The sequence below is a fragment of the Nanorana parkeri genome, unplaced genomic scaffold (genome assembly GCF_000935625.1).
Source record: "Nanorana parkeri isolate BGI_ZX_2015 unplaced genomic scaffold, ASM93562v1 scaffold1132, whole genome shotgun sequence".
NCBI lineage: Eukaryota > Metazoa > Chordata > Amphibia > Anura > Dicroglossidae > Nanorana > Nanorana parkeri.
In genome coordinates, this window is record NW_017307400.1 from 485,631 (window position 1) to 509,774 (window position 24,144).

At 41.7% G+C, this 24,144-nt stretch overlaps 1 protein-coding gene across 1 annotated transcript; it reads left to right on the forward strand.

Moving 5' to 3' along the window:
* Positions 1–23,979, forward strand: LOC108796558 (5-hydroxytryptamine receptor 3C-like). The gene is made up of 9 exons (XM_018568053.1): positions 1–12; positions 6,821–6,930; positions 9,849–10,021; positions 11,740–11,900; positions 14,007–14,211; positions 17,330–17,536; positions 17,612–17,847; positions 18,233–18,262; positions 23,878–23,979. The coding sequence occupies exons 1-9, from the start codon at positions 1–3 to the stop codon at positions 23,977–23,979; spliced, it is 1,236 nt and encodes a 411-aa protein (XP_018423555.1).
* Positions 23,980–24,144: the final 165 nt, after the last annotated feature.

The window sequence follows — 24,144 nt, forward strand, 5'->3', positions numbered from 1 at the left end:
ATGCATCCAAAGGTAAGTTTGTTTGAGGAGTCATAGTTAATGACAGTATTCCATAAACACAATTATACATTCTCCCTGTAATTGATATCTGTATGCCAGACAGTGAAAGCAGCATTCTCACTACACAACTGTAATTACAAAATAAGAATAAGTCATATAGAGAATGTATTATGGGTATTGGTTGCCCCTAATAATTATTAGACTTGTGCGCCGTCAAAAAATTTTTCCGTTTCGGAATATCCGTTATTTCGTATTTCGTAATTCATGTCCGAAACTCAATTCGGATTCGTACGAAATACGAATTTTCGTTAGTTTCGGCACATTTTCGTAACTGTACGAACATTCGTTATGATGAAGTTAAAAAGCAAAAATACTTTTGTTAATATTGGAGTCAATGTGATAGTTGTTTTTTTATCCGAAATACGAATTCCGTTAACGGATTTCGGATCCGAATTTCGTATTTCGGATAAAAAAAAAAACTACCATCAACTCCAATATATTAACAAATGTACTTTGCTTTTTAACTTCAATATAACGAATGTTCATAACGGAACGAAATTCCGTCAACGGAATTTCGTATTTCCTGCCTGTGTATTGTAATGCAACCCTCAGCAGCAGCGGATCCGTATTTCGGATTAAAAAAAAAATCTTGTCATGTTGTTCAACCTCATTTACAGGGGTAATATTAGTTCCTGTTTCAAAGAAATTCGGATCCGAAATTCGTTAACGGAATTTCGTATTTCGGATATAATTCGGAAACTGCAATTCGGATTTCGGATCCTTCCGAATTTACGAATTTCAGGAAAATTCGTACGAATTTCGATTCGTAACGAAACTAATCGCACATGTCTACTAATTATAGACACTTATGAGGGCAGTTGATCATGCAGGCATAATGTAACTGCCTGGAGGCATATCTATCTATCAGCTGCTCCATAAACACGTACACTACCTTGTCTGAGCATACATGCGTAAATGATTAAAGAAGAACTTGAAAAATATTTAACTTTTATTTAGACTCTAGACTCCAGTTTTGATAAATTACCCCCATTAGCTTTCTTGAAAAACCCACAACTGTCCTAAAGGTTTTTATTAAAAAGTTTTGGGCTTGGTGGGGTTATCTTTAGATCTGATCAAGCTGCAGTTGCATCTGTTCCACATGTCCATTTTTAAAGTACAAAAACAATTCTGATTAATATGTTTGAATACTTTGCTCTTAAAAGTATATCTAAACCCCAGGGAAAAAAGGTGATATATTGCAATGTATCAGTCCTTAGACATGGTGGCTGCATTTGTTTCCTTTTCTAGGCTTTTTTTCTTTTTCTTATCACCTGGTGACCTTGCCAGTAACACATTTCCTTTCCTAGAGTGACAACGCTCTCTCACTGCACTGTAGTTATGTAGAAGCCCTAGCCTGCTCTTCTAATTCGGACTACAGAACCCCTCCTCCATATGTAGTGAAGATAAGGAAAGGTCCTCATCTCCATTACATAGGGAGGAGTGGTTTTATAGTTATAACAAGACAGCTGGCAAAGCTTATAACACTGTTTGAATATCAGTTAAAGTGACATTAAAGTAAATTTTTTCCCCTCCCCCCAGTGTTAATGTCAGCACTTACCTTAAATGATGTTTCTTAATCTAATCTTCCTCTTCTTTCTTGTCGTTTTCATCTGTCCCTCCAGCGCTGCGGCGGGTCTCCGATCCAGCGCTGACTCCTCTGTCCCTGCTGGCACTTCCTGTTCCACGGTGTCTGCATGCGGGTGCACGCATCCATCGACTTACCTTGTGTCTCTCCTCGCGTGCCGGCCGAAAATGTGAACTGTGCATGCGCCCGCCCCAAGATGCTTTGCGGCCGCCCGAGGATCTTCACATTATCGGACGGGAGCACGTAGGGAACACACAGGTGAATATTAACCTCTGTTAAAGCGTCTTTTGTTTTTTTTACACTTTTTGCATAGGTCTACTGCTTGCTAGCAGTAGATCTATGCAAAAAAAACGGAGGCTTTAATTATCCTTTAAGTACAGGGGCAGTAAAGAGGACAAAGTAATTCTGGCAAGATCTACATGTATTTTTCTATAGGAATAAAAAAGGTTTTGTGAACAGATCCTAACTGGTGCCACAGTAACTGGTGCCACACCCCTATTAGTTGATCAAAACATAAGGATAGGTGGGGCTTTAATGGCACCAAATGACAAAAAACAAATAGCCACAAGTTTGCTTCATATAAAAATATATTATTTTATTCAATACATATATCATAAAATAGACTAGACATTTAAAATAAGGATGCGCATATTATAGTGGACATATCCCTCCAAAACCTCATTGATCTCATGATAAAAAGCAGTGGCATAAAAAAAGACATGATTTGGGTGATACAAAAATTGATGAGTAACTGACAGAGCAACCCACGGCCCTGAGTGGTTCAAGACGGGGACCAGAGCCCACAGATGAAGAGTTAAGGACCCTTCCTCTTCCACCCAATCTGTTCGAAAATCAACATAAGCAAATACTTATGTAATAAAGGGTTTTAGACTGCATATAGTCAATCCCCCTACTTTACAACAACCCCACTTATCCTTATGTTTTGATGTATTTTTCTATACTTTCTCTATACCTGTAGGAAATACATAGCCTGAAAATAAAAAAAAAACTAATGCAGCCACCATATCTAAGGACTGGTAAGCTGCTATATAGTAAATATTTGTTCTTGGGTATAGATATTCTTTAAGGCTGAATTCACTAAGCTGTGTTGCTGTATGTCTTTTGCCATAACGGTTGTTATTTTCAGGCATATGACTTTTCCCTTTAGCTCTCATTGGCTGTCAGTGCTGTTACGGCATATTACAATCATTTATAGTTTATAGTAAATTGATTTTTTTAACTCTGATCTCAGTATCTTCACCTCTATATTAATGATCAAATCCTATTTGTTTCAGAAAATGAGCGAGCAAACTGCTATCATTTTTGTCTGGTTCTACATGGTAAGATCTTTAGCAGTAAGCCAAATCATTTCAATATTCTTTTTAGATATAGGAGGTGATTTACTAACCTAAACACACGCACGCACTAGGTGTATTACGTATTTATCAACCAAAAAGTCTCTAAAAGCATATTTCCACTAATGCCATATATGGAAAAATCATGCACATGATGCATATATAATGCTGCTTCACAGTTTAGACAAAAATGGTTAGCTCATGCATTTACATTCCTGCATTCATCAACGCAAGCAACACAACGTAGAGCTAATTTACACAACATCACCTTGCAATTCATGCAAGGCTTTGCACAACATACCTGCTGGGTGTGTACACACTACAAAGGTGTCTAGATTCCACCAATAGATCATGCTGGGAGGGAACACACTACAGAGTTGTATACTTGTTCTTGGCGTGTTTATAAGGTTAGTAAATCAACCCCATAGATGTGAAAGAGATAGTTGTGCTACCTAGGAAGCTTGTGAACATCTGTTTTCCTTTGTATAGCTGGAAAGAGGTACTTTGTATTCAAAAGAATAATGTGCTAATTTTAATGAATGTCCTACTAATTTATGTGCATACCTGGGAACTTCTGATAATCAGTAATCCTGAGAATGGGGATGGAATGGGGCTAATCATGGCACCCGTAATATGGCATACCAAATGGAGAATGTATCCAAATTGCACTAAAAGTGGGAGGAACTTAAAGGATAAGTCCGGAGCCTACAATAAAATACAAATCAACAAAACAAATTTAGAGATTAGACAGATCTGGTAATGACGCCAAACCAAATATAAATTCCGGCATTGTAGGCTTAGTTCTGGCAAGTACCCAGGTATGTTTATTTGAAGTGTGAATTTTAAGAGAGATCCTCTTTAACTTTTTGATGTGCAGCGGACCTTTACAAAAGTCCTGGAGCTCAAGGGGTAAAAAGAAGCTCAGGGCTGCGGCCATTGTGTTCAGGTGCCTCCTGACTATCTAATAAAAGTGATTTGGGCAGCTCTACAGAACTTTGAAGGTGACAAACAGTGTTAGAAAATAGAAAAGATAATAAAAGAAATAAAAAAAATGTAAAAGCAATCACATAACTCTCACACACTGCTGTTGGAGATTTAGGCCTCGTTCACACAGCTAAGTGTCGGCCCGTACAGGTTTGTGCTGCATACACGGCCGTATAGGGCCGTTTCCGGGAAGGACAGGTACTGCGTGTGATTTTACGCAGCGACCTGTCCTTCCCTATCCATCCTGGCTGCGTCCACGTATGGACACTCACACCCGCACGGATGTGCAGCTCGGGTGAGCGTACGGCCGCATACTCCTATAGAGAAGCTACTACGTACGATCACCATAGAGAAGCTACTACGTACGATCACGCACAGCACCTGTCCTTCCCGGGAACGGCCCGATACAGCCGTGCACACAGAACGGATCTGTACAGGCCGACACTTAGCTGTGTAAATGAGGCCTTACTCTCACTTCCAGCCTGGTGAAACAGTTGTCCTCCAGAAGGTACGCAAGGGGAAATATCTTTAAAGAGAAGACAGAAAACCTGACAGTCTAATTCTTCCCCATTATGTCCAAAACGAAAGTTTTGGCTGGACCTACACTTAGTCATTCCTCTAACACGGGGTGGCCAATTACATTTTTTGAAGAACTACATGAGAAACTGAGACTTGTGGAGGGCCAACACATTAATGTGAGGGTGCATAGGCACACATGCACATACATAAATTGATAAAAATCTGATAGGGGCAAATAATATAGGGGCACTTTGTTGGATGCAACTAATGATTTGTTGTCCTCATCAGAGTACCCCCTACTTTCGTAATTAATGTAAAAGGACGGAAGCAACTAATATAAGGCGGCACTCCGATGAGAACAATTAACAATTAGTTGTCCACATCAGAATGTCCACTTAAATTGATTGTCCCCATCAGCGTGCCCCCTTATTTTTGTAGTTAATTATTAGTTGTGCCCATTAGAGTGCCCCCTTATATTGTTTGTCCCCTTTATACTGGCCCCTTATGTTAGTGTCCCCACTAACATAAGGGGCCAGTATTTTCCTACTTTATTAGTAAGCCAGAGCTGGGAGGTGAAGCAGGCTGCAGGAGATGACGGAAGAAGATGCTCCTCTGTCCTCCTGTAATGTTGGAGGTAGGGAACAAATTTGATGTTACTGGTTACTAGGACTGCCCGGCTGTGGCTCTGATAGCTTTGACATAAGCCTCCTGTACACATTGCTTATTGCATTTAAATCTGAACATTTAAGACTAATGGTATTCATGCAGCTCTAGTTAATTGGAATGGAAGTCCTATGTTGTCTGTTATTACCAGCAGATGGCACTGCAATCCTAGTAATATCCAGGATATGTAAAGGTGTTGAGGAGCACTACATTTGTTTTTCACCTGCACTATCAAAACCTCAAAGCTGATATCCAGACAGATATAAAAAAGACAAAAAATAATACAATTCTGTCTTCATAGATACATCATTACATTTATTTTTAAACGCAAGCAGTATAAGTACCTGAATCTAAGTCGTTGCCATCCTCTTGCAATCCCTGTACAGCAGAGCTCTGAGTGGGAGAGGCAGAACCAGCACAAGGAGACAGTCAACTGAGCTGCAGTATTTATTTACTACCTAGGAGCGTAGTCACAGTGAGATAAGTTCATCATTCTGTTGCGTCTCCTTTCACTGTCCTGTCACACACTGGGGAAAGGACAAGACCTGTAATTGTAACCGATCTGTAGCAGGGTAAAATCAGGTCTCCCGCCCTACTACACAGGGCTGTGCTTTGTGGCAAGGCTATGTAACTCTTAGGACTGGATGGACAGAACTACAAATACATTGGCATGTAAAACAGTTCCTTTATATGTATTTCATCTGTGTTTTTAGTTGTTTGCTTGGAGTTCAGCCTTGACGTTTATTACACATTTTAAAATTCCATCAGTGCCTAACCATAAGTGCATACACAGTCCAATCTCTTTCACAGCAGTGGCTGAGCTCAGTGTTCTGCAAGTGAGAAAGAAATCGGACTGCACATGCATGGCTAGGCAAGCTGAGTTCTCATATCCGAGAAATGGGGCCGTGCATACAATAGTCAGTCTGTCCTGTCATCTAGGCATGACGGAGTGGGGGAGCCCATGGTAGAAGCAGCTTCAAAAGAAAACTTGCTGTATATTGTTGAAAATGTTTTGCTGATTACACAAACAGCTTCTTTAGATCTAATGCCGGATTCGTAGTGTTTTTCCCATGTATCCCATTCATATCACTCTATTCCCCTACCCATGCTAAATATTGCCAGGGCACCAGGGGCTGTCAGAATACCTATACCCTAATTGGCTACAGTCACTGGTCGGCCAATAATTTCCACATTTGATTTTTCAATTGAGGTTTGTCAAGCTGGGTGATGCCTGGCAGGGCCACCCACAGTTAGAATTTCAGATGATACACTGGAGTCGGCCCAGATTCTAACAGTGTATGATAAGCTTTACGGGGAGAACTGGGAATATTTACACTGGGGGCTAAACACAAGGAACTACATCTTTCATGGCAGGGGCAGATTTCTGTAGACTAAAGAAAGTGAGTGCCGAGGGTGCAATGTTGCCATTGGTGGGCATGGTGAAAGATTGGTGTCCCTAAAGGTAGTGCATCTATGGGATTACAGATACAAAGAAAACAAGCTGTCGTAATACACATGCAAGAATACTGTGTTAGGGGGAATGTGGGACTGCACTAGTGCCTGTGGGGTTGTTTGTTATCTCTAAAGACTGTGCCATCTAAGGATAAGATTATGTAGCTACTCTAGGTCATTTCTTTTTATTTTTCCTTTCCAGTCATGGAGAGATGAATTCATTAGCTGGAACCCAGCTGACTTTTGTGGAATAAAGAAACTGCTTGTTAACAATGATTATTTCTGGAAGCCAGACCTTTATATCTTTGAAATGTAAGTGAGCTAAGTGCGATAATTCTTCTATGAGGTAACAGCTTCCCAATCTTGATTTTACACCAATGTTGATATAAGCACATTCAGTTACTTGCATAGATGGCAAACACTGATCAACTACTATGGGATGTACATATGCCTTACAATGTTGAAACCTACGGTAATCATGAGGATAGTAATATATGGTCCGTGGACAGGATAGAATATATTCTTACAAGCGGAGGGAGTTTGAGGCACCAATTGGCAGATATTGCGAGGGTATGGCCCCGTGTCCATGACACTGTGCTTATTAGATATATGCATGTGATGCGTTTCGGCAAATACCACACAGTATGCCTGCCGTGCCTCTATCAATAAGGCATTTAATCCAGATTGAATAGACTAATGATATATCCACAACTGGCATCTAAGTGGAGAAAAATTGATTACAACATCCTAGGCTTGCAATAAAATGGCTATGAATACTCCCAAATCCTCCATGGAATTCTGATTATTTGGAGTTTTATGCACAGTGAAAGTTTTTGGAGCTTGCATGTGAGAAACCTGATGTGATCACATAGTGGGCTAGCAGCATACATTGCCATTATGTGAGACACAACTGCTTGTTTCAGTGTAAGTGGTTATACAGGGGCTCAGTTATGTACACTGAGATGTGATATACAAGCTATTACCGCCATTTGAGGATATAAGGGGGGTCTTGGGGGAGAGTTTATATGCATGTTTAATATATGTCTATAGCATGATTTATTTTATTGCTTTTGATTCCCTTATAAGATGAATAAAATGTAGAAATTATGATTTGATCTATGCATGGTGGCACTCATATACAGTATAACATGTAATTGGGTATATTTATCAGTATGTGGAGGTGCTGAGTCTGGAAGTCTGGTATTTCAATTTTGTTGGAGATTGTTCTATCATATACTGAAGAATATGTTATATGTAAAGAGATGATGATATAGTAATTATTACTATAATGTCATTTATGAGCTAGAGGATATCCAATAGAGATATGAGAGAAGGACAACTGCTGCTCTACTCACACGCTCCCAAGACTTACCAGTGCTCAGACGTCCACTTACCTATGCTTACAAAACAATCCTGTCCTGATAGAGGGACCAGAACTATGCCCTTTTACTAAACCGATTCTGGCTGATTCTACTGTATATAACATGTGATATAGTATCACCAGCATCATTGCATGTTGTTATAGTGAAGCAATGATGCCAGAGTCAAAATTCCATTGTAGAATAATTCAATGAAGAACCCTGAATGGGGTTGCTAGAGGTGTACTTATTGGGTTCAAACATAGCAAAGGTCTGATTGCTATGATTTCTTTTGGCTGCACTGACTACTATTTGCTTACTTCTGTATTTTCTAATTAACATTTATTAATAGGTGATGTCTGACACTAGTAACACAACTGGCTGGTGACCTTTAGTAGCTTCTTTTTGCGATACGCGATGAGCGGCTGTTACGCACGATCCCCCGGGCACGACTGGGGTGCCATTACAAAATAATGGCACCTACAGTGCGATCGTCGCTGAAGGGCGACTCTGTGACCACACGGCAATCCATGCGGTATGGTGCATGATTGCCGCACGGTCACGGATCGCCCAAGTGTGCACCGTCCCTGAGGCTAGGTTCACACCTAGGCAATTTATCGCGTGGATTTAGCCGCGCGATATCGCACAAAACAGAGATTTGCATTCAAGTCTATGGAAGCGGTTCATACCTTTGCGACTTGTCGCGCAGTAGTAATTGCCTGTCGCGCAAAGAGGTGCAGGAGCTATTTTTTAGCGGTTGATGTGCGGTTTGGGTCCATAGATATCTCTATGCATTGAATACAGCTTACCAGCTTAATCGCCTTGGTGTGTAACCTAGCCTCACTAACAGACGATAGGTGTGTTGTGCAGTTGTCAGACAAATTGAATTACTATGGGGTTTTCACACCTTATAAGGGAAAGTAGGAAGAATGTGACTGCGGTTTGGTGGGGATATGGCTAAGGGTTACCATACACACTATAATATAACCATACAATCTTTGAACAATCAACTTTAGTTTCACCAACAACTATGTATTATAAGGTCTTCATGAATGTATCCATTCAATTTGTATCCAATTGGGAAGACTCTTGGACTACATAGTTTTTGGTAGATCTAAAGGAGATTATACATTTAGATTGTAACATGTGTGGTGAGCTTGGGGCTAGGTTAACATCTAGGCGATTTATTGCGTGGATTTAGCTGCGCCATATCGCACAAAACAGAGACTTGCATTCAAGTCTATGGAAGCTGTTCATACCTTTGTCATTTGTCGCGCGGTAGAAATCGCCTGTCATGCAAAAACGTGCAGGAGCTCTGAAAAAATCTTCCTTAAATAAAAACAGAATTTGAAAAACACCTCAGGGATCGGTCCCAGTTTAGCGATCGTGGGGTTTCACTCTCCTTTGTACGTGGCAGGGTGATGCATGGGGTATTCTTATGGTTATACTGTGCAGTGACAACATCTCATGTCCTGAATATGACATTCCTTACTGTATGACATTGTGATTTGCTTTGTATGTTTGTTTTTATTTCTGAAAAGATCTTCCTTAAATAAAAATAGAATTTAAAAAAAAGGTGCAGGAGCTATTTTCGGGTGGTTGTCACGTGGTTTGGGTCTCATAGACATCTCTATGCATTGAAAAACGCGCAAACAAAAACGTGCGACAACCACGCAAAAACAGCTCACTAGCTCCTTCGCCTAGGAGTGAACCTAGCCTAGGGCATGGCTAGAAGCCTGAAACAAGTTTAGCACTAAAATGTGCCCCTCTTTTCTGATCTCAGAGAATCAGGAGGTGTGAATCAAATGCATTCTCAGTTCCATAGGGTATTTGTATCATGCTTTGTAGCTCATCCCATCTCTTGTCACTTAGGATGGAAAATGATGAAAATTCTCCACAAATTCCATATTATATACTGCAGAGCACTGGGAAAGTCATTAATGCAATGCCACTACGCATTGTCAGCACCTGCAATTTGGACATTTTCAAGTTCCCCTTTGATAATCAGACATGCAGGCTCACCTTTGGATCTTATGTTTACGGAGGTATGTTTGTTGCACAGAACATATGTCTAACAAGTCTTTTTTTATTGGATAGAATCTATGCTCTGTAATAAGTTCTGTTCTGTTCTCTGAGTGTATGTATTTAATCTTGTAGGGTACAGCTATGGTACCATACCTTTATATTAGGGATGCACTGAAATTACATTTTTAGACCAAAACCAAAATAAAATAATTTTTTCAGGCTGAAAACTAAAATGACTTTTTTTTCCAACCTTAAAATGTTTGAAATTATTATTATTATTATTATTATTTATTTTTTTACTTTACTGTAAGCCCTGGTTCACACCTCAGCGTTTTTAAGCAGTTTGAAAAGCGCTTTTAACTGCCCAACACAAAAAATCACATGATTTTCAATGGCCTTGGTTCACACCTGAGCAGAAATACGCCAGACGTCTGAAAAGATACAGGAGCTTTGGGCAGTTAAAAGCACTTTTCCTACCTATGGACTTCATTGGAAATGCCAAAAAACGCGCACCATTCTTGTGAACCAAGGGTTAGGGGCTTTGGGGAAATCAGGCCCCTGATATTTCCCTTTTAAAATAGAAAAAGAGATTGAGGACACAGAGTCCTCAATCTCTTTTTCTGCAGCCCCGGTTATGAATGAAGAGGAAGCCTCTATATTGAGTGCTCCTGCCCATTTAGAAATGGAGGAGATAGTATTAGTTACTATGTCCACAATCATGAATGAACAGGAAGTGATGTACTGTCACAAGTCACATTTCATTGAGTTCTATGGGCACACTACAGTATGATGTGTTTGGTAAAAAAAGTACTACATGCAATGTGGTGGTGTGAACTGTGCCTACCCATGACAAGGCAACTTGCCTTGTCTTGTGTTCAGGCTGCGTTGGAAAAAATGCCCAAACGCACATGGTGTGAACAGGGCCCCTAAGCGTGGATGGAGAGTTAGTTAGCTGTGTATGGGCACTTATAGAGATCAGAAGTTTCACTTTTGGCCATAGCTCTGCTCCTGTGATGATGAATGTATAAGGAAATGGATGTGATCTACAGTGAGTATATTAGCGTTTTTGCAATAGCCACTTCATTGCTTATATCTTGGCAAAAGATTGTTTTTTTACAGTGTATTTCCACTTTTGCAGTCAAATTTGAGAAAACCTCCACTATATGTTTGTTATGTGTTCCCATTCACACAGAATAGCTAAATATATTGGTTTTTAAAAAAAATATATCTTCCCTTTTACATGTCTCTGTGTAGCAGGCCTTTGCAGGCCTTACAATTTCAAAGTGACAGGAAACACTGGCTGTCCCCATAGAGAGACTAGGGACACATTGAGCTGCCTGCTTTTAGATCTTTAACCTGTTATTAGGGCAGACAGGGTTCAAAACTAGTTTATAATTGCTATTGAGATCAGTCAGCATAGTACAGACAGGGTTAATAAGGTTAAACTTTACCACCCCCCTCTTTGCACTCCAGAGAGTTAGAATACACATTACTATGTAAAAAAGTTAGTTTAGAGGAGAAAACTTTTCTTTCAGAATAGAATATAAGTAAAATATAAGCAGCAGCAATTTTTAAATATTTTTTGTGATGCAATGTGAATAGGAACGTGTGACAAATATAAAATAGGTGCTCTCCCAGTTTGGCTGCAAAAGTGGAAATACACTTTAAGTTCACCTGCATATTCCCTGGACTGTTTATAAGAATGACAAGTTACCAGCAGCCATGTTGCTCTGTGTAGTTTCAGATATGGTTATGTGGCCAAAAAGCAACACGACGGTTGTCAACAAAAATGCATTTGATGTGTTTGCCACTAAAAATGACTGGACGCTGCAGGCGGTAACAGTGCACAACACAACCATGATGAGCGAAGGAGTGGAATACAGCCTAGTCATTTACAGTGTAAGGAACTGCATTGCACGGGGACTAAAGGACATCCTTTCACCTTTCTCAGTGTATTTTTCTCTGTATCTTCTGTTGCTGTTGTGAATATTCTTTTGTATTATCTTTTGGGTCTATTCTCCTATTACCTCCTACTCTGTCTGCCCTTAGGCGATCCCTAAAGACTCTTCTCTCCAAGGAAACCTATCCCGCCTCAAACTAACCACTGAACTCTACTTTCTCAAACATTTTATCCACACACACCTCCTCATGTATCACTTCCCCCTTCCTTTTAGATTGTAAGCCCTCACGGGCAGGGCCCTCCTTACCATCATGTGAATTCGCATGCCACTGCATCCACTGACTGAAGCTCTGCCATTAGAGTCAACTGCATCCACAGATTGAAGCTCTGCCATCTGAGTCCACTGCATCCACTGACTGAAGCTCTGCCATCTGAGTCCACTGCATCCAAGGATCGAAGCTCTGCCATCTGAGTCCACTGCATTCAAGGATCGAAGCTCTGCCATCTGAGTCCACTGCATCCACTGACTGAAACTCTGCCATCTGAGTACACTTCATCCACTGACTGAAGCTCTGCCATCTGAGTCCACTGCATCCACTGACTGAAGCTCTGCCATCTGAGTCCACTGCATCCACAGATTGAAGCTCTGCAATTAGAGTCTACTGCATCCACTGACTGAAGCTTTGTCATCAGAGTCCACTGCATCTACGGATTGAAGCTTTGCCATTGGAATCCACTGCATACACGGATTGAAACTCTGCCATCTGAGTCCACTCCATCCACTAATTGAAGCTCTGCCATATGAGTTCACTGCATCCAGCTATTGAAGCTTTGCCATCTGAGTCCAGTGCCTCCACTAATTGAAGCTCTGCCATCTGAGTCCACTGCAAACATCAATTAAAGCTCTGCCGTATGATTCCACTGCATCCACCTATTAAAGCTTTGCCATCTGAGTCCAATGCATCCACTGATTGAAGCTTTGTCATCTGAGTTCACTGAATCCACTGACCAGGGCCGCCGTCAGGGGGGTACGGCCGATATTCAAGTAAGGGGCCCAGGCCGCGTGAGGGGCCCGTGAACCTTACATGAATATCGGCCTGCAGCCGTACAGTTGACTGGTAGTAGGTGGAGGCGGCCGCCCGGCCCCGCAGCACCGGAGGATGCCTCCGGTGTCCCCCTGTCTGTGACTGACTGCACATTACTTTTTCAAAGATGGCCGCCGTGAGTAGCGGTGGCCATCTTTAAATCTGGCAAGTGCCCACAGCTCATTTAATATATTGCCGAAACGGATCGCATTGCAGCCGAAGGGCGTGGCTACGGCGCTATTTACTTCAATGGCCCACTGTGCCCCCTCCAGCCTGGCCAAAAAGTGAGCCGGCCGCAATGCGGGCAGTGCGTTCTGGCCAGAATCAGACCAGAACACACTGCTTATGGTGTGAACTAACCCTAAGCCCTGCGTCCAGTAGACATGTGCGATTTGTTTGTTTTCCGGACGAAATTCGTTAGCGGTAGTCTGTACGCATTTTCGTTTGTGGACGAATTTTCATTGCAGCAAAGTGACAATAAAAAAAAAAATGTATGTCACTTTGCTGCAATTAAACGAACTATACCAACATGAAACGGAAATGAACATTCGTACAGACTACCGCTAACGAATTTAGTCCGAATCCTGAAAAACGGAAAATCCGAATCAAAACAAGATGAAACGAAACGTTTTTTTTGCCGGTGCACATGTCTAGTGTCCAGCGGGTGACGAAGCCCTGCGGCTAGCAGGTAATGTGACTGTAGGGGGATATTAGAGTGTAAGCTCCTCTGTACAGAGACTGATGTGACTGTGGGGGGGGGGCATTAGAGTGTAAGCTCCTATGTACAGACACAAAGGAACGGCATCCGTGAGGATTAAAATCATAATTTTTGTCCCGCACAGTCTTCCGCACAGAAAAACTTGCGGGAAACACAAATTCTATATGTGAATGGAGCCTCACATTGTCTAGCAGTGCTCCTTGTAAATGCAGTAACAGAATTTATTCTTTGGTGGTTTCTGTGTGCAACATTGTTTCCTATAGAATATGCAATATAATTACATGTGATTTTTTTCCCCATAGATTGAGGTGAAAAGAGCATCTATTATATACGTTTTAAACCTCATCATACCTGTCTGTTTCCTGGTATTCCTGGATCTTTCAAGTATGTTCATCCGGAGTTACAGTGTTAGACTTGACTTCAAGATCACCGTTGTTCTGGGCTTCTCAGTGCTGCTGCTCATTCTGAATGACATGCTGCCCAATTCTGATAAAACTCCCATGTTAGGTATGTTATATGATAACAGTATCACCTAAAGATATTAAAGTCAAAAGGTTTTAGTCTATCTCAAATGCTGATTAAATCGTTCACAATGAATACTGCTCCTTGGTGTTTAAAAGTTTCAACTTCCAGTACAAGTGGTCTCCTGAGCACTAGCCCTAATATCCTGTTTTAGGGTGGCTCCTTTCCCTTGCAGGATCCTATGGAGCCCCCCCCCCCCTTATGTGTGTGCTAGTAAGCTGTGTGTGTCTCCACAAACACACGGACACAGCAAGGCAGGGCATTCCTCTGCTCCCTCTTCTGCCTTTCTCCCTCCTCCAAGCAGTGGATGGGCAGCTACTGGAGACTGCTCTGTCCCTTGTGATCTTGTACTGGACAGGAAGTTTAGGGAAGTGGAGCTATGAGAGTTTGGAGCAGACCATTCAGAAACATGATGACTGTAAGTGTTTGGGCAAAGATTTAAAGAAATATTTTGCTGGGGAATGTATATTTGTTTGATCTGGATTAATTATTGAAAAAGTTTAAAAGTTTAATACTACTTTAAATCTAAAATGCAATAAAATATGACAAGGCTAAGTCCACCTTTAATACCATATTCCATGTTATACCCATGGGGCCATTCCACAGCCCCCCACTCTCAACCTGTCCCCCCACTTACCTGAATTGCTGGGGTGTTTCTTCCCACAGTCCCCTGTTTTAATTTAAGTTCAGTGCAGCTATGTGTGGCTCCACCCACAGAGCTACGTCAATTATTCACAAATACATTTACAGGGTTTGTGAATGATAAAGTCCCATTTGCCAATCTGACGTCCCAAGTGCGGTGACGTCATTAAAAGTCCATTATATCATCCTCCAGCTCCATAGCAGGAGTTCCCTATCTCTGTATTGACAGGGGCTGGAGGAACAGTCTGCAGAAGCCTGTGCATTGCACCCGTGATCCATTGATTGTGGTTGAAATGCAGTGCTGGCTCCAATGCAAAATAATTCATTAATGCACATTTTTTATTTTTAAAATATAGTTCCATTAATTTGTTTTTTGCAAAAAGTGCAATATGCGTTTAAGGAAAACCTACTATGAGAGAAATGGCTAAATGCCTGGTGGTCATAGTGACTCTTGACCCAATAGGTCTAGAGTCAAGCAACACTTACAGCCACACAGGCGTCTCGCCGACAGACGGCCATTAAGATTTCTTCCTTGAGTCTTTGATCCATAGACTTGAGAAGACAGTCATTGGCTGAATGAGGTGACAATCTCAGGTCTCCAACCCCCATAAACCTCTGTCTCACGGCTCTCAGAGAGAAGAGCCATTGTTATTCCCTTTAAAAAGGTGCCAGCAGGGTCATCCCTATAATTAGGGAGCCTAACATCTCATCGGGTCACTTTCTGGCCAGAGTGTCCCAAGCTGCAAAGAGCTCTTAGCAACCTGTGATGCTCTGGCCGGCCTCCTACCCAGCTCACTGATGTCACTGGTTGCCAGGAGCTAAGTGGGGTCATGTAACTGGTGTCCTGCCCTGCTCCTGGCAACCAGTGATGTCAGTGAGCTGGGTGGAACGCCGGACAGAGGTACCATGCACCACCCTCTAACCCCCCGGTAACATGCTCCGCCAACAACCCCCTGATAACGTGCACCTCCAGCTCCACCCACCCCCCGGCCTCAGGGGGCAGAAATTGGGCCCCTGGGTGCCAGTAACATCTTGACAGCACCTCTCTCCTCCCAACTGCTTCACATGAACACAAATATTCAGCCAATCTAAATACTCGTGCTTGAGGCAACACTGTCCGATTCTGGTGCCTAAACACAGCTTGATTGTACATGCAAATCTGTTCTACAACGGATTGTTATGCACAACCTAAAGGTTGTAATGTGGGAAATGTCTCACTCTTCAGCAATGGTCCATCAAGCTAAATTAGTAAAATCACATGGGTAGATTCTATGACCTTCTTACACATTATTTGGAATAACTTTTAATGGTGCGTGTAAAAAGTAAAAAATAATGCTGTAAAGTATAGAGGGTCAGTTTAAACTTATAAAAGAAAAACATCCCAGATACAAGCAATTGAGCTGCAAGTTTGAAAATTACTTGTTAAACTATTGCTGGACATGCCAAGCTTCACAATTTTGTTGCACAATTACAGCAAGTCTGCATTGCAAGTCTCCAGATCAACGTGCTTTGCAAAAGTGCTGTACACTTGCAGAGCTCTTGATAAGACCTGCAGGTCTCTTGCTGTAGACTTACAAGCAAATTTGTTACAAATTCAAAAAGTGTCAACTAGAACTTGTACTGCAAGTGTTCTGCAAGTCTACAACTTGCCAGGAATATGTGCAGCAAGTTAACAAGAATTACAATTTAACCCTGCCACAAGTTTGTAGCAAGTTATCCTTGCTATCTGGGATTTCCTCATTAGAACTAATCCACCTAATTGCAAGTTGAGTTATGTTATTGTGCTATCACATTGGGTTGCCTATAACGTAGAATGTACAAATAACTATCAATCCAGATGCAAGAAAGAGAGTGACCCCTTAAGGCACATGCACACTGGGCTGTTAGCTGTGTCTTTGGATTCATGCAGCACCAGCCTGTGGATGTTTGCGGCAGGAAACACAGGTGGGTTTGCATAGGCTGACAGCAGCTGCATCTGTCCGTGGCTGTCCACATGTAATTGTAGATGGAATGATTGTCTGTGGTTAATGATAGATGTTTGCCCTGGGCACAAACAAATTGCATCCAGGGACAATCATCTATCCCTTAACCACAGGTAATCATTTTATCTACAATAACATATGGACAGATGTGGCCACTGTCAGATTGTCATTCACTTGAACAGGCAGAATGATCTTAGCTGTATGAACCCACCTGGGATTTTGCTGAATCTGTGAGTTTTACCTACAGGAATCCGCAGCCGCAGCTAATAGCCCCATGTGCATATAGGATTAGACATAAACTGCTTTGGAGAAATCTTTCCAGTGGGGACCCTGTATAATGTTATGAGTGATTCAACTCTTCAGTGTTTGGCCAAAAATTAAGGAAAGTACGCTTGGATGCAGCTGAATTTAATGATTTATTACTATATCAGTTTTCATTTTTTATTGGGTAACAGCTAAAGCTGATTCTGTCATTTTAGGTATTTTCTGCTGCATTAGTATGGCCATGATGGTCCTCAGCATAATGGCAACAATAGCTACTTCCTACATGACAGAGCAATCTACTACCAACCCACATGTACCTGCATGGATCAAAATACTTGTCTTGAAGCATCTGGCACCTTTTATGTTCTTTAGGAAGGTTTATGCCAAAGATGAACTGGTTATACCAGTCAAAACAGGCAATGGTGAGTGTCCACTAAAAAATATTCTGCCGTCCCTTTCTCCGTCCTCTTTTTACAAGGTTTTATTTTCTTTTGCAGATCCTGAGAATGCTAAAACATCTGAAAAAAATGAAGCGGTTACGGACAAAAAGAAGGCACTGGAGAAGGATATAAATGTTAAGAAGGAGGTTAAGCTGTTGAAAAGAATCTTATTACAAATCTTAAAGATCCACCATGATGTGGCAATTGATATGCAGCAGAAAGATTTGCAGACAGAGTGGACAATAGTAGCCCAGGTTGTAGACCGACTAGTCCTTATTCTGTATTTTATCATCGTAACTTTGGTGTTTGTCATTATGATCTGTGTTTGGGCCATTTAGGGTTCACTTTCACAGAACTGTGTTCTGAGAGTCAGCTAAAGGATGTTGTTGAAATATAAATTCCAATGTGTGGTGTCAACTAAGGGCGGGCTGTATGCTGAAGTGGTCCTTTTTGACAAAGTGTGGTTATCCACAGAAAATGGTCAAGGGCTGAATGCTTTTACGGTGTTGCCTTTCAATAAAGGGCCCAGAAGCAATCCATGAGGCTTTCCCTTTCTCTTTGGATATGCTAAAAGAACATGTTTTATAGTAGCTGAAAATTTATAACTCCCAGATTAAAAACCTCAGACAGAGTTTATAAGTGCCGGTCCTGATTCTTCAAATCTTTGCTCTCTTGCAGAGAGACAGAACCATCAGCATCCAGTTCAAGGTATGTCGGTTGTCTGCGTCTCCTGTTACAGAGGTGTAGTTCCACCTGCCAGCTATGACACAGTGGTAACGTAGTGAGCAGTGGGTGGTACCATAGTGTGCAGCAGGGAACTCAGGAGGACGCCCCACCTCCTTAAAGGTACAGAAACACACAAGGGATCCCGCACATCCCAAAGGCATCATGGCACACTCACTTTTACATGCTGGTTTGTGAGTGTGCCATGATGCCTTTCTACTGTTTTACTGTTCAAAGCCCATTTCGTGTGCACCTTACTGTATAACTGGTAACAAATTGTTGAGTGCGTTTGTCGTTTGTTTTGCTTTACCGATTTGGTGCAGCGACGCATGGGGTTTCTCAGCTGCCAATGGGATGTGCGGGATCCCTTGTGTGTTTCTGTACCTTTAAGGAGGTGGGGCGTCCTCCTGACAGGCCTGCACCCAATTTGATATCTTCTGCCCCCATGTGCTCCAAGATGGAGACTCTCATCGTTTCGAGTTAGGACCGCACTATAAGAGGTGCCTTGGTGCGGCAGTGCGGCTTACACATCCTTTGCAGAAGACGTGTATCCAAACCTCTGTCATTGTCCTTAGTGGTGAGACAAGTTGTTTTACATGCTGGTTTGTGAGTGTGCCATGATGCCTTTCTACTGTTTTATGTGCGTTAGACACGCATAGGCAAAGACGCCTGTTTATTTGAGCAGATCAAAATGCATTGCTGTGAATGAGGAAACGTGTGTGCACACGCGCACAGAAATGTGGAACAAGCTTTTGTCGTGCATTTTAATGCGCTTCCATTGAAGTCTACGCGGCAAAAAGTGCTGTAATCTGCCCGAAAGAAGTTCATGTACCTTTTCCAACAATAGCCGTTTTACAGCTTGCAACAAAACTCTCAGGTGTGAACAGGGGCCATAGAAATGAATGGAACTTCTTTTGTTGAGAGTTTTGTTGCACTTAGCCTTGAGTGTCAAAACGCCCAGGTGTGAAGAGGGACTTGCTTGCTTTATTATTGTACTTTGCTACCTTTTGTGAGTGTGATTTTAATCATTCATTGTTTTGAATACATTATCTTTGATATACTACACTATGTGAGCTCTCTTGCGCTATTCCTTGTTTTTTTAAATCTCTTCACCACTTGCCATTATTGGAGCTCCCACTCCTCTACTCTCAGGCTGACTGCATGAAGTTGCTCATCACACTCACTATAGCTATTTAGCTGATCATTGTTTAGTTTTGGGACTACCTCTACACCAGGAATTATCCTTCACTTTTTGTTTTGATGGGTGTGGGATAGTTCTACTATTCTTCATACACGGATCAGCCATAACATTGTGACCACTGAGAGGTGATATGAATAACATTGATTATCATGTTACAATGACACCTGGAAGTGGGTGGGATATATTAGGGCAGGAACTGAACATTTTGTCCCTGAAGTTGGAAGCAGAAGAAATGGGCATTGTAAGAATATGAGCGACTTTGACAAGGGCCAAATTGTGATGGCTAGAGGACTGATGACTGGGTCAGAGCAATTACAAAACTGCAGTTCTTGTAGGATGTTCCCGGTCTGCAGTGGTCAGGACCTACCACAAGTGGTCCAAGGAAGGAAAACTGGTGAACTGGCGACAGGATCATGGGCGGCCAAGGCTTATTGATGCACATGGGGAGCAAAGGCTGGCCAGCATAGTCCAATCCAAAAGAAGAGCTGCTGATTCAGATAGAAAGGTGTCTGAACATACAGTGCACCTGAGTGTGTTGCATATAATGCTCTGTAACCGTAGACTGGTCAGTGTGCCCATGCTGACCCGTGTCCCCTGACAATAGCGCCTACAATGGGCACATGAGCATCAGAACTGGACCACAGAGCAACGGATGAATGTGGCCTAGTCTGATGAATCACATTTTCTTTCACATCATGTGTATGGCTAGGTGCGTGTGTATCACTTACCTGGGAAAAAGATGGCACCAGGATGCACTATGGGAAGAAGGCAACCCGGCAGAGGCAGCGTGATGCTTTGGGCAATGTTGCTGGGAAACCTTGGGTCCTGCCATTTAAGTGGCTGTTAATTTGGCACGTACCACTTACCCAAACATTGTTGCTGACCAAGTACACCCCTTTATGGAAATGGTATTCCCTGATGGCAGTGGCCTCTTTCAGCAGGATAATGCACCCTGCAAAAATGATTGAGAATGGTTTGAGGAACACGAGTTTGAGGTGTTGACTTAGCTTCCAAATTCACCAGATCTCAATTCAATCGAGCATCTGTGGAAATGCTGGGAAAACAAGTCCTATCCATGGTGGCCCCACCTCACAACTTACAGTACTTAAAGAATCTGCTACTGACGGCTTGGTGCCAAATACCACAGCGTACCTTCAGAAGTCTAGTGAAGTGCATGCCCTCCACGAGTCAGGGCGGATTTGGCAGCAAAAGGGGGACCTACTCAATATTAGGTGGGGGGTCCTACTGGTATGGCTGATCGGTGTATATGCGAGTGCTCATAGAATTTTTACATTTTATTATTTGCTTTTTTGTCTGTTTGATTGAATGAATGTATTGGCTCTTGTAGACACCATTAATTCACCCAGCCCAGTTTACATGCAAAATGTCAGACAAAGCTCTGGGAACAGATTGCTTTTCCTCTAGCACCTAAGTGGTTATTCTACAGCCACTAATCTGTAATTCGCCTGCTGTTGCACCATTATGAGATTTCCTTTGAGGAATATCTTTTCCTTGTATTAATTCACTTTTTAATTAGCGTTGTGTCAGTAAGCTTTAAAAAAATAAAACATAAAAAGTCCTACTGGGATAAAAATCACACTGATTACCGATGTTTAATTCAGTCACATTTATACTGGCGATGGTATAATAAAACTCTGGGCAAATTAACTTGATTTCCTCTCACTTAAAGAGACCCTGTCAGCAGACCAGAATTTAGCACTTCATGGAACAAAGCTTTAAAGTGGAACTGAACATGAAATGTGAAGATATGATATGTTACATCTGTAAATTTTAATTGTGCCTATTCAATACCCTGAAAATGCATATCCTTTTGGGAATTCCTCTCACAAAAAAACTTTTGACTTCTTGTATGTGTGGATGCCTAGGCACTCATGTGCCTACAGCCTCATAGCTGTAATTTAGAGATTTGTGAGTTGAAGGGCCTGTGTCAACGGGCTTTGGGGTTGTGTGGATGGCATCAGTTTGACATCATTCAAAGCTGGAGGCTCTGACATGAGGAAGCAAAAGCCGTGCCTTGACCAAGATGGCTGCCTCCATACAGAGACACAGTGCAGAACAAGACATGGTAAGTCAGTAATGGGGAGAGATTGGCTTCATGGGGACTGCAGACCATTCTTTGTCCTCTTCCTGTCTTTTGTGTGCTTAGCTTCCATTGTTGTTTACAGTGACACTAAACTCAGGAGTAAAAATCTTTAAAATGCACTCAAGTACCCTATCTACATAAATGTAGTTTATTTGGGCATCATTCGGCTGTTGATCCTCAAATCATCTCTGAATTGGTGCTGACACTGTCCTACACAGCAATGCCCGTGTTCTAGTCCGATTCCAAAAAATAGCAGGGAGGCTTACAGTATGCTATCCAGTGCGTTCTAGCAGGTAACCATGCTGGAACTCACTGAAATTAAGGCGAATGGGCCCTAAGATAGTGTATGACTAAAACCCACACAGGACTTGACTTCCTCTTTCTGGGTGGCTAAATGGAGTGGTGTGGAAGCCAAAGAAAGGTCAGTATTGGCTGTTGTGGAGGGGGCTTTAAAGTAAAGCTGTTGCTTTGCTGTCTACTTGAGACTCATCAGTTTTGAGTAGAGGACAAAGTAAAAACTCCCATTTACAGAATAACTGAACCCAAGAACAACATATACTTATGCTACATCTTACCAGTCCTTAGATGTGGTGGTTGCGTTCATTTTTATGTTCAGGCTAAAAAAAATTTCAGCAAGCACAGAACATACCTGTTAATCTTGCTAGAAATGTATCCTCCTTATAACTTCCTGTTCAATGAAGTGAAAGCAAAGAAAATGTTATCTTTCTTTTGTAACCTACCAATCTCTCCCCCATTACATCCCCCATGTAATTTAGATGAACAAAGGCAGACATGTTTTTAGTCCAGCTTGGGTGGAAACCATGACTTCCTCTACAGATACAGTTGGAGGGGTAAGTGTTAATGCCTAGGGACAGGAAATTTGTTATTCATAGGATTACCAGGCATTCACCACCTCTAAGGATCTGTAAGCTTCAATATAATCATTTTTGGTTTTGGGGTTTTTATACTTTAACATTTTGCTGGATGCTAATAGCCGGACTCACTCCCTAGCTTCTTATACAGCAGACTATCCTTTAGCAGACTTTTGTGGTAAGCGTTGCTGACTCTATCTTCCACTCTGCCACACTCCTCCTGCTGTATTGTCCACAATGTCCAATGGGTCCCTTTAGCCATATTGTTACTGGGCATTGAACTCTGTAAAAAAGGGTTGAGATCTTATAGAAGCTCTGACGTGCCAAGTCATAGGTGAATGTGGTGATGAATCTTGCTTCTGGTAAACAATAACTCCATCATCTGGATCAGTAATATTTATTCAACCATCTGGTCATATCAAACTCTAGATCGTTCTACATAAGAATGGATGTTGGATAAATACAGACAGAGGTTTGTAATTTGGAGAACCAGTCACCACTGCACACTGTGCTGATAGCCTTAACCCTTCCGCAGCCAAAGCTGCACGTACAGAAGGGTTAATAGGACGATAACCTGCAACAAACACAACATTTTTTGTACAATATCTAAAAGCATTTCTGGATTTTATCTGTGCAAACTTATTCCTACCGATAACAACAGTAACATCTGCCATTCTCTATCATCTCATATCTTGTATATCAAACATACGAGAGACCTCTTAACAATCTAGTCCGTCTCATCCTGACATCTGATGTGATTTTGCCATCAGATCAACAGTAGAAAACCTTTGGCTCCACCGTCATTTGTGAACCGATGAGAACCAACTGTTTCCTACTGTGCGTCCAACATAATGTAAAAAATAGCACCAATTTCAAAATGTTTTGATTTGCCCTGACAAGTGTGTGGAAACATAGAATACATGTAAGGTTTTCACCTTGTTATGACATTTTAATGAGTTCTAAATGACTACCAGCAAATGTCTGGGAAATGGTGGCTGGCTGGTCATGCTGGGACTGGAAGCTGCTCAGCAGCTGGAGAGCTTCAGTCAGCCTAATGGAGCACTTAGACTGCAGGCTGAGATGTATTTTCTGATGTGCCATTCTGTGTCTGTTTTATATTTTTCCAATTATTTAAATGAACCTCCGCTCTTTTCAAGGACATTAGCCGCAAATTGATGGGGGTGGTGGTGTGTACAGCGCTTTCAGTTAAAAGAGAGGTTAAAGTGCTTCTCCAGCCAAAACATTAATTTACCTTAAAATAGGAAAAGTTAGAATCTTTTTTAGGTGTTTACTGCTGTCTAAGATGTTACCAATAGGAAAATCTCAAATAGGGACACATACAGTAATAAAAACAGCTTTTAGTAAAGTAGGGAAAGGTTAGGTAAGGTAAGCTCTTAACTGCTTGTCAATGTTTCCATTGCAGATTTCCCGTTACTTCTTATGTGGTGATAACATTGTCATTAAAAAGGAAGAAAGGGTTAATATCCCCAATGAGACATCCACCAACAATAAGCATAGATGCTAACCCTTCCCCACCATATCCAAAGATAATTTTTTTTTGTGTGTGCTGGAGATGCACTAAAGATAGCTACAGGGGTCAAGAAGTATACCCACAGGAAATGTAACTCAAATGGAAACGCAATGCATCCCTATCATATATGCACCATCCCTTGTTGAGAACAAAGCACAC